The sequence below is a fragment of the Papaver somniferum genome, chromosome 7 (genome assembly GCF_003573695.1).
Source record: "Papaver somniferum cultivar HN1 chromosome 7, ASM357369v1, whole genome shotgun sequence".
NCBI classification, from domain to species: Eukaryota; Viridiplantae; Streptophyta; class Magnoliopsida; order Ranunculales; family Papaveraceae; genus Papaver; species Papaver somniferum.
In genome coordinates this window covers 100,907,759-100,919,242 of record NC_039364.1, presented here as the reverse complement: position 1 = coordinate 100,919,242, position 11,484 = coordinate 100,907,759, and the positions used below count along the sequence as shown (strand labels likewise).

The window sequence follows — 11,484 nt, the reverse complement described above, 5'->3', positions numbered from 1 at the left end:
ATCAGTTATTAATCATAACACTAACACTAATTAATCATAACACTAACTAAGTTAATCATTAAGGGTAAAGTAGGTATTTTTTAAAAAAATTAGATAAGGGGTGATTGGAAATTACTACCAATAACCACTCGAAAAACTTGAGAGTCGTCCCTCCCATTTTTTGAGTAGTCCCCAAAAAATCGTTCCCAATAAACCAAAACCCTCCTGAACATTGGATCTTTATGAGAATTTTTCAAAACGGCAGGTCTTACCAATAAACCAAAACCCGCATTGCCTTATTTTTGAATCCTATTATTGGGCTTAAAAAGGGTGGGATTTTGGGGGATTTTTGGGGTCATGAAATAACAACCTATATGACCCCTTATCTATATTTTTCTCTAATGTCTAATCTACCCTTAATTTGATTAGTGCTAATTAAATTGATTAACCTAACTAATCAGTCTTATTGAATCGATTAGGCTAATCAAAACATTAATCTTATACAAATCAAAACATGATATTTTTGAGTTTTGAAGAAGGAAAAATGGTGATTTTGGTGAAATTTTTTTGACAAATTTTGAAGACAAATGACGAAACTCTTTATCACAAAACTCAAGATAACCTTATAATCAATTCCCAACATCAATTTTATCAGTTCAAATCCGTCGAAAATCTGAAAAAAATTCTGGAATTTTCTGACATAACGGCTGGGTAAACTTGTCGACCTGGCCGAAAATAAACACAACAGTTGGGATATTATAAATTCCCGGACGTAACATCAGAAAACGGTTGGGAAATAAGGAACTTCCAGCCGTAATTACAGAAAACGGACATGAATCTACGAACTTCTGGCCGTTATTCTTCCCTGAGTCTGCAAAACGGATGGGTTTACAAAACATTCCCGGCCGTAATTAGATTTGAGAGTTGAGAAATTTTTTGATTCAACATGAATTCTTAATACGATTGAAAATTACTAATATATTCACTAACTAGAATATAATAAAACTCATTAAATGCTTGATATATCCCCATTACAAAGATGGTTTTAATAACATCCCTTTCGATTTATTAAGAAGTCTTTGATGATGGCGAATTGAGCTTCCAAGTTGAAATCATAACCTTTCCATTTTCTCCATTCTTTCTTAGCTTGAGCTGCGACTTCTCTATCAGTCTCACCTCTAAGTCGAAGTTGGTTGCACATACGACGTAAAGCCATATATTCTTCCACTTTTTTTGCGTATGTCTGAAAATCGAAGATACAATTCAACCCCATCGCGGTTGTTAGTGTTACCTGTTTCACCACAAAAATGCTGAAAAATATTACTCCAATAAGATTGACTTGGTAAACCACATTTCTTTCGTTCTTCTCCCTTCTTTGGATAGCATAGTACAAAATTTTTGCAAAGAGATAAGTCTTATTCCAAAGTGAAGTTGGGTTTATCCTTTGAGTACATTGTATTGAGTTTGTAGGAGTTTTGGTGGAGATTATTGATGTAGAAGGTGTGATTTTGATTTGGAATGGGTGGGTTATATAGAGGTGCGGTTATTTAAAGTTTAAATAAGTGGTTGAACAGGTACAACCTTCTATAGATCAGTCTTCCAACGGATATATTTTTCAAAATTCAAAAAACTAGCCGATTTGAAGTGGTACAAGTGAAACTATAGTTACTTACGGCTGGGAAATTCTAGGCATACCCATCCGTAATTCTATGTGACCTGCAGAGTTGGTGGTCTGCAAGAGTTACGGTTGGGATTCCTGGCCGTAAATCTGTTTTTTTATAATTATTCAGAAAAACGGCTGGGATTCATGTCCGTGACTGAAATTACGACGAGGATATGTAGCCGTTTATAGGAGCAATTTGTTTTTTTTGGTTTACCAGAGAACTATACGGCTAGGAATGTCCCAACCGTAAACCTCGACGGACGGATTTCCGAACCGTTTTCTATATAACGGCTAGGAAGTATCTAGGTCGACCAAGACGTAAATACATTTACGGATATAAAACCCAACCGTTATTTCAGCACGGCTTGGATATATGGCCGTAAACATGAGTCATTGTAGTTCAGGGAATTCAGACCAAAAACGACTAGGTATTTCCCAACCGTTAATACCACACTGACGGGTTTCCTAACCGTGGAAAGCTTTACGGCTGGCAGTTTCTAACCGTGTTTAGTTTTACGGCTATGAAAGTTTGTTTTCAACATTTATAGGCATTTTCGGCTAGGTTTTGTGAAGCAACGACCTAGCCGAAAATGCCTGAAAAAAACAATGATCCTCATTTTTCTTAGATTAAATACATTGAAAGACTAACATTAAGTCATAAATTCAAAGTTATAAAAATCCATCCATCTCAATCCTTAACCAAAGAACGAAAACAGTAAAATGTCAAAGGCTTATATAAAAAAATATTCACGAAGTAAAATACTAAAAAGCTAGTAGATTGTCATTCACTTGATTCCTCCCCAGAAGACTCTTGTAAAAACGCATCCAAATCGTCCTCTTGGTCCCGTTCAACAACTGGTTCTACAACTATAGCATTTTTACCTCCTTTACCTCCTTTTCCCTTACCAGCTTGAGTGGGAGCCTTTTTACCTCCACCAAGTCCACCTCGAGCAGCACTTGTTCCACCACGACCTTCTTTTTTTCCACCTCGAACACTTGATCCACCTCAAGCACTTGTTTCAGCACGGCCTCCTTTATTGCTGCCTTTTCCTTGCTTTGATGGAGCTTGCTCACGGGAGGGAGTATCCGAGTCGTCGCTAGAAGAAGGATACCTAGCCCTCTTATTTCTCCTTGATCGGTCATCTTCTTGAGGAACACAAAAGTAAAATAAAAGTAAAATAAACCAACATTTGTTATATTAACACAAAAATATACCCGGATAAGAGCAACACAACCCGTAATTTGTGTTATGTTCCACCTAGAAGCTTTGCAAAGATTCTCCATCACACTAGCAAGGAGGGCAGTGCCCCACGAGTACCTAGGAACTTCGTTTGTTTCCGGATCGAGACTGAGAGTCTTCAACCACTGCAAATAACAAGCATTGACCTTATTTCCTGAGAAATCTGGAAAAAAAGACGGTCCCAAGAGCGTGCAACAAGTAAGCTATAGCCGTATGTCTAGCTCTTTCTGCGTCCATCACGATCTCTCCATTCCTGGTCTTACGGTCAGAATCCTCAAACTGCTCCCTCAGACGAACCAGGTTAATCTTCCTTGACTTATTAATGATGTTTCTTGCATTATCAAGACGGAACGACCAAGACGGAACGATCTCTTGGCGAACCCCAAGGTCTCCCGTTCTTCTTTTTAAGTAAAAACTCCATAACATCAGTGATGTCTCTTGCATTATTATTTGGTGGATACTTCTTCTTTCCATCCTTCTTGTCATTCTTAGCCACTACTTTACCTTTATCAAGAGCATCACCACTAGAACTACCAACTTCAGTTCCATCTCCAGCAGCCACAACTCCACTTGCATCTCCACCACCTCCATCTCCAGCAGCCACAACTCCACTTGCATCTCCACCACCCCCATCTCCAACATCCACAACTCCACTTGCATCTCCACCACCTCCATCTCCAGCAGTCACAACTGCACTTACATTCCTTGCGTTTGCACCCAATGGTTTTTCGTGACGAGGTTGCGGAGTCGGGTCACTACGAGGTGTTACTTCTTGTGATCTTTTCTTCTTCTTTTCTTTTCCTCTGTTCAAAGCCAAAAACCCAAAGTAGATAAGCAAAAACAGCTGGGATATTTTAACACAACCAAAAAGTTACAACTAAAACGGCTAGGATAATTGGATAAACCAAGACGCAACAAACATAACGGATGGGAAAATTAGTAGTCGATCTATCCGTAACAAAAACGTCTACAAAACTCCAAGCCGTAAACGCAAACGGCTGGGAAACTAAATTAGCGATCCAGCCGAAATAAAAATAACGGATGGGAAAACCTATACGTGTAAATACAACTGGTTTGATATTCAGCATAGGACTATATCCGGCTAGGAAATTCCAAGCCTTAATGTATAAACGGCTGGGAAACTAAATATGACGGTCAGGAAACACAGTTTCGGACATAAAAAACGAGACGTAAATATTACCGCTAAAAAAATTCGAACACAGGAGAATATACGACTAGGAATAACCTAGCCGTATAAAACTTGTTGCGGATAGGATTTCTGCATCCCGTACGCAACGCCTTTATTACGGCTGGGATTTCTAAGATATCCCAAACGTAAATCCGACAAATGGCTGGGAGTTTTACCGTATCCCAACCGTGTAACATATAAACGGCTGGGAATAAAAGAACTCCCAGCCGTAAGACATATTTACGGCTGGGAATACATGATATCCCAGCCATAAGCAATTTCAGAAAAAAAAATTCAGGCCTAAAATTCTCAAAACCAACAGAATAATCAACCAAACGCTTAGATAAAGAGTGAGTTTTGAAATTCATACCTTATTGTTGTCATATCAGGACTCGCGGCGGCTGCTGCATCTCATTCATTCACTTCTTCTTGATCTTCAGTTTCTACTTCATTTGATGAAGTTGGTTTCTGTGCTTCAGTAGGAGGTCGATTCGATGAAGATTGACCTAGATTTTCCTTAAGTTTCATGGTTTTATAGAATGAGTTTAATCGACGACGAATTTTTTTTGAATCGACGATTAATCGTTAAAAAACGAAGAATGGAAGAAGAAAAGAAAAAAATGGAAAACAGAATGAATATGAGAAAAAAAGGGGAAGAATAAGAATGAGGCCGACAACTTTTCTCTTTTAATGATATTTCCGTTTTTTTCAGTGTTTTTTTTTTGGTTAGATTAGGTAGTTACTGAGAGGGTAGAAGGATAATAAATTAAAATTATATAGGATATTTTTAAACTTTTACATACATCTGATCGCCCCCTATAACATTTGGGTTCCACTTAATATTTTAAGCCCCAAATTCTCTCTCCCCTAAATCCCAACAATAGAGTTCTTATTTTTTCCTTTTCCTATAATTTTTAGTTCCTAATAACCAATGGATGCGTAATGCGCACTGTCGGCTCATCGTAGATAAGGGTTTTATTCTATGAAAGAAAATTCCGCATAATTTTACCCTCCATTTTTCTCCCCCTCTGCTTCTCTCTCCTCCATTGTTCTGTATCTTATAGGCGTGTACTTTTTCCTTTAAGCTTTTTACAGCTAAATAAACTGAAAAATCATAATATGGGTTTTCCTCAAAATACCTCTAATTTTTCCACAAGCTTCAATTTCAGGTGAATTTTTTAGGTTTTTTATTTGAAATTTTATTCTCATAGTAGAATCAGAAAGAGATGTCGTCGGCTTCATCAAAATCATCAGATAAGAAAGATTCAAGTAAACAGCAACTGAAAGACCCTTATGAAGTTCTTGGTGTTTCTCGTAGCTCAACAGATCAAAATATCAAAAGTGCTTACAGAAAATTGGCTCTCAAGTAAGCTTCCCTTTTTATTTATATTCTATGTTTCTTGCATTCGTTTTTGTAGTTAATGCTTCTCTTTTTTCACTTTCACTTTCTTCCTGAAAGGGATTTCTTGTGTGTATTAGTGGACCCTCGAAAAATTGAATAAGAGGAAAAGAAAAAAAAGTTTCTTTCATGCCCAACATTTGGTTAGGGTTCATAAAAATGGATTCTTGTTGATACTTATCCAGCTACTTGCCATTCTTTAGCAACATAATACTTTAAATGTTGGGGTTTATTGACTTTATGGAATCCGATTAGAAAGGGGTGTCTTCTTTTTTTTTTAATGTATTTTCTGAATGATTGCTGGTTGTATAGGAAAAAGTTTCTTCTTTTGACACTTTATTGTTAACAAACCATCAAAGAACTGTCTTTGAACACGAATGCCATGTTAGTGATAGTTGATTGTCTGAAGCTATTTTAGTTGAACTAGAAAACTATAAAGATGTGTATGCTGAGTATCCAGTGTCAATGCAAATAAGCAGGTTCGCAACTCTTTGGTTAGAACTTAAAAAGTAGAAGCGTAAAACAATGGAACGTAATAGTTCGTCCTCTTCACATGTAATGCAGCTAAACTGCTAGAGTTATTGTTTATAGTAGAGGGTGTATTTTACAGGTATCATCCAGATAAAAATGCAAATGATCCCCAAGCATCTGATATGTTCAAGGAGGTCACAGTCTCATATAATATCTTGTCTGATCCAGAAAAGCGACGCCGGTATGACACGTCTGGTTTTGAGGTATACCGTATATGTGTTGATATCAGAGTTCACAATTCATGCTAGAACCTTACGCGTGTTATTCACAATTTTAAACATATATGGCACCAGGGCGTTGAATCTGAAGGCCAGGAAATGGAGTTAGACCTTTTGAGTTTGGGCGCCATGAATACCATGTTTGCTGCATTTTTTAGGTAAGCACATCTACCGCTATTTATTAGGGATATATGGGTGCATTATCCTTGGGTGTTGAAATGCTGAATTTCATTCTGTTCAATAACATAGTAAACTTGGAGTGCCCATTAAGACCACTGTATCTGCAATTGTATTGGAGGAAGCGCTGCGTGGAGAGGTGACCATCCATCCACTTCAACTAGGGCTACCGATGCTTAATAAGGTCATTGATTGTCTAACCACATAATATTTCTTTTCAGTTATTATTGTTCATTAATCAAATTACTGGATCTGAAAACATGCTCATCTTTTGACAGGTTGAAAAACAATGTGCACACTTCTATTCTGTCACAATAACAGAAGCACAAGCTAGAGCTGGTATTGTTTGTCGAGTTCAATCACCAGATAAAAGCAAATTCAAGGTATGTTGAGTATTTGCTAGCGTGAGAAGTTAAAGTTCTGTACTGAAGTTATTCTTTCTATTAATTAGATGATTTACGCCCTTCATATGCTACAATGTGTGTTATATGGGAAAACAGAAAAACTTATTGTCAGGCTCAGATAGATTAGGACCTGAATAGAAATTTTCCCAAGGTGAATAGGTTTATTATAGTGACGTATATCAGAAGGTGAGTGTTAGGCCATCTGGCCATGCCTTGTGCAAATACAATATTCCCATTAGAGCCTACATGTTGAGATTTTACTTTCATTTGCAGCTGCATGAAGTGATGAAGCATGCTTGTGAAATCTGTTATTCGTTTTAATTGATTCAAAAATGTCTGGCCTTCAATTACTCTGGGCTTCAATTAGTCTGCACACTGTTTATGGAATTCAAGGTTAACCCCTGCTTCTGACAAGTTCTTCTCCTAGATTCATTGATTTCCAAGTATCAGTTTGGTTAGCCTTCAAATGTATCTGCAATCTGCTTATTTTTTATGATCAATTTAAACAATTAGCTACTTCTTCTCCTAGTAGCCCTATAGGATTCTGCATTAGTATGTATCGCTCAAGGTGTTACTCTTTCTATTGGAGGTTTCTGCCTGAAGTGGCTATCCTATTTCTATCAATAAATACTTCTTGAATGGGTTTCTGTTATATGTAGCTATTGTACTTTGACCAGGAAGCAGACGGTGGATTAGACCTCGCGTTACAGGTATATACTAGAATGAGGATTTCACACGACCAATACCTATACTTCCCAAGTAAAATTGGGATAACCACTGGTTCCTTGTTAAATACCTACTTACACTATTCTGTCTACTGTCCATCTTGTGTAGGAGGATAGCACTAAAACAGAGAAAGTTACATCTGCTGGAATGTACTTTCTTGGTTTTGCTGTCTACCGGCTGGACCAAGCAGTCAGTTCGGTGAGATTTCAACACCATGAGTAATATATACCAGTTAACCTATGTCTTTAACACCATCATTACTCATTGTTACCTATTGGTGGCTCCAGATGGCAGCTTCAAAAGATCCTAGCGGTGCCTTTTTCAAAAAGCTGGATGGATTTCAGCCATGTGAAATAACTGAACTAAAAGCAGGCACCCATGTATTTGCTGTTTACGGTTAGTTTTATGCATATTCTAAATTAGTCAACCAGTTAGATTTTGCATCTGATCAGCTAATACTTTGAATTCCATTTCTTATCTCTGTCTTTCTTCGTGCTTACAGGTGACAATTTTTTCAAAAGTGCAATCTACAAAATAGAAGCTCTTTGTGCTGAACCTTTTCCGGAAGAAAAGGATCAGCTCAGGGATGTCGAAGCTCAAATTCTGACTAAGCGGGCAGAACTCCCTAAGTTTGAAAGCGAGTACAGAGAGGTCGGAAATATTCCTCGAGTCCTTGTTACCATGCCTAATGATTACTAGTCATATAATTTACTTTTCTGTTGGTGACAGGTCCTGGCACAATTTACAGAGATGATCAGTAGATATACACAGGAAATGAAAGCTGTAAGTTCTTTGATCACATTTTTATCTAAGTAATTTAATTCTTAAGTCATTGCTGATTATTGAAGTGGAGCCTGTTGAGTCTTGATTCTTTTACGCTTTTTTATTTATATTCTAGATTGAGGAGCTTCTTAAAGAAAGGAGTGAAATCCATGCCTCGTATTCAAATTCTCCAGTGCCCAAAAGGAGTTCAATCAGTAGCAAGGTCAGAGGTTCCTTCAAAGATTCCAAACAGGATGAAGAGCAACAAGCTAGACATAAAAAATCTCCAACACCGCCTCTGAAAGATAAACCGATAAGAAAGAAATGGTTCAATATCCACATGAAAGTCAAGAAGAGAAAATCCTGCAGCTCTGAAGAACAATGCTAACTATGGGTACTTGTCACACGCACTTACCTTGTTATTTATTCCATTTTTGCATCAACCTTCATCATCATCTATTGGTGTGAACATCTTTATATGTGAAACTTCGAAGCCAAGGATACATACATATCCAGCGTATTATCCTAGCAAAAGTCAAGTGTCTGTGCAACAAAAATCTGGCTGTTCGCTTTCCGTCCCTACCCAGAGTCTAAAAGGACTCCTAGTCCATCGGTGAAGGACACATTGTTTTGCGCCAATATTTTCACAAATCTTGCATGCATAAATGATAGTAGAAAAATTGGTGTTATTGAAAACTCTTCTGCTTTTCAGATCATGAAATGTTGGCCATTGTATATTTGTATTCTTACCTCTACAAAGGCATTTAACCTTTTGTTTCTTTATAGTTCTCTTTTTGCACGGATTATATTTGTCAACTGAATTCTAGACAAGGTGTGCATTTTAAATCTGTGGGTGCTTTCCCTGGTCCCTGGACAAACATTATGATGAACCCTAAAAGTTCTTTGTGGGGAACGGCCTTGAATTTATCTTTTATCATACCTAGAAAGTTCATACTTCAAAACAAATCCCTCCACTGGTGAAATTGAATCATGAGACCCCCCATTTTACTTTTCTCGTTTTTTTCTCCTCTTTTTAACCTCACTTTCCAAGCATACGACTTCTTTTCTTTGGTTTCTATCATATTGATCTGTAAAACAGTGTGGGTTAGGGTTACCATTCCTGTGACAGCTTTGATGACTAAAAGCTCCAAAATGATAACAAGAAAAAGACATGAGTAAGATCACAGTTGTTTCAATTTTCCTTTTTGACTTCAAAACTTCACTCCGGTATCATCATGTTCTTCTCTTCTATCATTTTCCCCATAATTCATGCACCTCATCCATTTTTTCTCATGTGGATTTTTGCTGGCAACTTCAAAATAATTGATGCACCCACAATCAAACCCTAAAACAGCTCCCAAAGCCCAAAACAGAGACAATATCCCAAAATCACATGCCTAAAATCCTTCAAAAGGGGAGAGAATATTATGTGTAAACCCTAATTACTTATTTAATCACCGTTTCCTTAGTTAATCCCCAATTATCCCTCCCCAACCAACCTAATCCACCAGCTTACCAAAGTTAATCCAAACAGCATAAAATTATCATCAAGAGAAGTAGATGAAAATATTACAGTAAACTCTTCTTCTCAAATATATGTATACACTTCAAATAAAAAAGAAAAATGGTAATAAGAACAAGGACAATAAAAATGTCTTCTTTCATATAAGAAATTTAATTAATATGGGATAATGAGAAACAAGTTCATTCTTAAGTTTTGATGGAATTAAACTGATCACATCTGCGTCGAATCTCACCAGTTCTTCCTCCAAGAATACTTAACTTCTCCATGGAACGAGCAAACACTCTAAAAAACTCGGTCTCATTAGCTGCAAATCTCTGCACAAACTTCCTGGTACTTGGAACACCAAACAATGCCCGATCTGATTCTAATAAACCCAACCCTCTTTGTAAATTAATAAAATACATATTATCAAATTTACCTGGTGTCATGATATCATTGAAAACAGATGTAGTTGAATCAGATTTATAATTAGCACAAGCTTTTCTTAATGCATCAGCAAATCTAGGATTCAATGTTGGATCAACTTTTGAACCATAGATTTTGTTAGCAAACTCTTTACAATGAGAAAACCCAATAGTATGTGCACCACTCAGTGCAACCATTTCTTCAATACTGAAACCTTTATCACTAAAAAGCTTATAAATTTGGGACATTTTCATTGTGGGTTTTGGTAATTTACCTTCAACAAGTGATGATTTTGAGCTCAACCCATCTTTTCTACCTAATTTAACATTATAAAAAGGACCACCAACCATCACAACAAGATCCCGTGTAGCAGTAGCAAGAATATCAGCACAAGACACTTTTCCTGGACATTCGAATTCAAGCTTTGTTTTTGCACGAGTGATAACATCAAACGCATCGCCTGGTAATGAGAGATTGATTTCTGTATCACGTTCTGCTTTGTTGAATGGGTTTGATGAGATAAGGATGGAAGCATCACAACCATTGGTTATACAATCATGGAAGAACAATCTCAATGTTCCTGCTGCTGTTGTTGGGCTATTGAGTTGTTTGTCTATCACTATGTTTTGTATGATTTCTGAAAATTTAGGACATGATTTGGCATAGTATCCTGTAGTGAGTTTTGATTGTGAAGATGGGATTGGAGTTATTGAGATTGAGAGAATGAATACGATGAGAAGTAAATGTTTCTGAGACATTCTCAAGGAATGGGTAAAATGGGAAGGAAAAAATCTCTTCTCTCTCTGTGTAGTTGGAGGCAGAGAGAACTAGAGATGTTTTAAAGTTGAAGCTGTACTTTATAGTGATTGACTAGTGGAGCTGGAAGATGGAGGAGAGTACTTGGAGTGATAGTGGTGAAGGTTATTGTTGTAATTTGATTATGGATAGTAATGGAACTAATCGGTAATCACAACTTGCACATCACAGGCGCAACATAATTTGCTGTATTGCAGTGTAAAAGGCTACACGTATGAAGTTTTAGCACAAAAGAACAGGGACGCACAGTGTGGACCAATCGATACTCACCAAATTGAGGCGACAGAGACGACTAGTTTGCTGCCTTGCAATGTGAACAATACACGTATAGGGCCCCTACGAAAGCTTTTTTCCATTCTTTTTTTCATGAATAATGCGGAAGAAAACATACAAGGACAACGAGTGATTTCCTTTGGCTATAGCTTATTTAAAGACAAGGAAAAAAGATTT

The 11,484-nt window shown here is 37.1% G+C and overlaps 2 protein-coding genes across 3 annotated transcripts; one reads left to right on the top strand and one right to left on the bottom strand.

The window, feature by feature from the left end:
* Positions 1 to 5,060: 5,060 nt before the first annotated feature.
* On the top strand, positions 5,061 to 9,073 carry LOC113297977 (chaperone protein dnaJ 16-like). 2 transcript variants are annotated; one of them, XM_026546603.1, is made up of 11 exons: positions 5,062 to 5,437; positions 6,081 to 6,204; positions 6,295 to 6,377; positions 6,469 to 6,580; positions 6,675 to 6,779; positions 7,460 to 7,510; positions 7,635 to 7,724; positions 7,814 to 7,922; positions 8,029 to 8,177; positions 8,256 to 8,309; positions 8,425 to 9,073. In XM_026546603.1, the coding sequence occupies exons 1-11, from the start codon at positions 5,298 to 5,300 to the stop codon at positions 8,674 to 8,676; spliced, it is 1,269 nt and encodes a 422-aa protein (XP_026402388.1). In that variant the 5' UTR covers positions 5,062 to 5,297; the 3' UTR covers positions 8,677 to 9,073. The 2 variants fall into 2 exon arrangements, with proteins under 2 accessions (XP_026402389.1, XP_026402388.1); XM_026546604.1 differs by lacking the exon at positions 7,460 to 7,510 and having other exon boundaries at positions 5,061 to 5,437; positions 8,425 to 8,845.
* Positions 9,074 to 9,845: 772 nt separating this feature from the next.
* LOC113297980 (peroxidase 65-like) lies at positions 9,846 to 11,073 on the bottom strand. Its single transcript, XM_026546605.1, has one exon. It carries the CDS (start codon positions 10,974 to 10,976, stop codon positions 9,999 to 10,001), a length of 978 nt encoding a protein of 325 aa, XP_026402390.1. The 5' UTR covers positions 10,977 to 11,073; the 3' UTR covers positions 9,846 to 9,998.
* Positions 11,074 to 11,484: the final 411 nt, after the last annotated feature.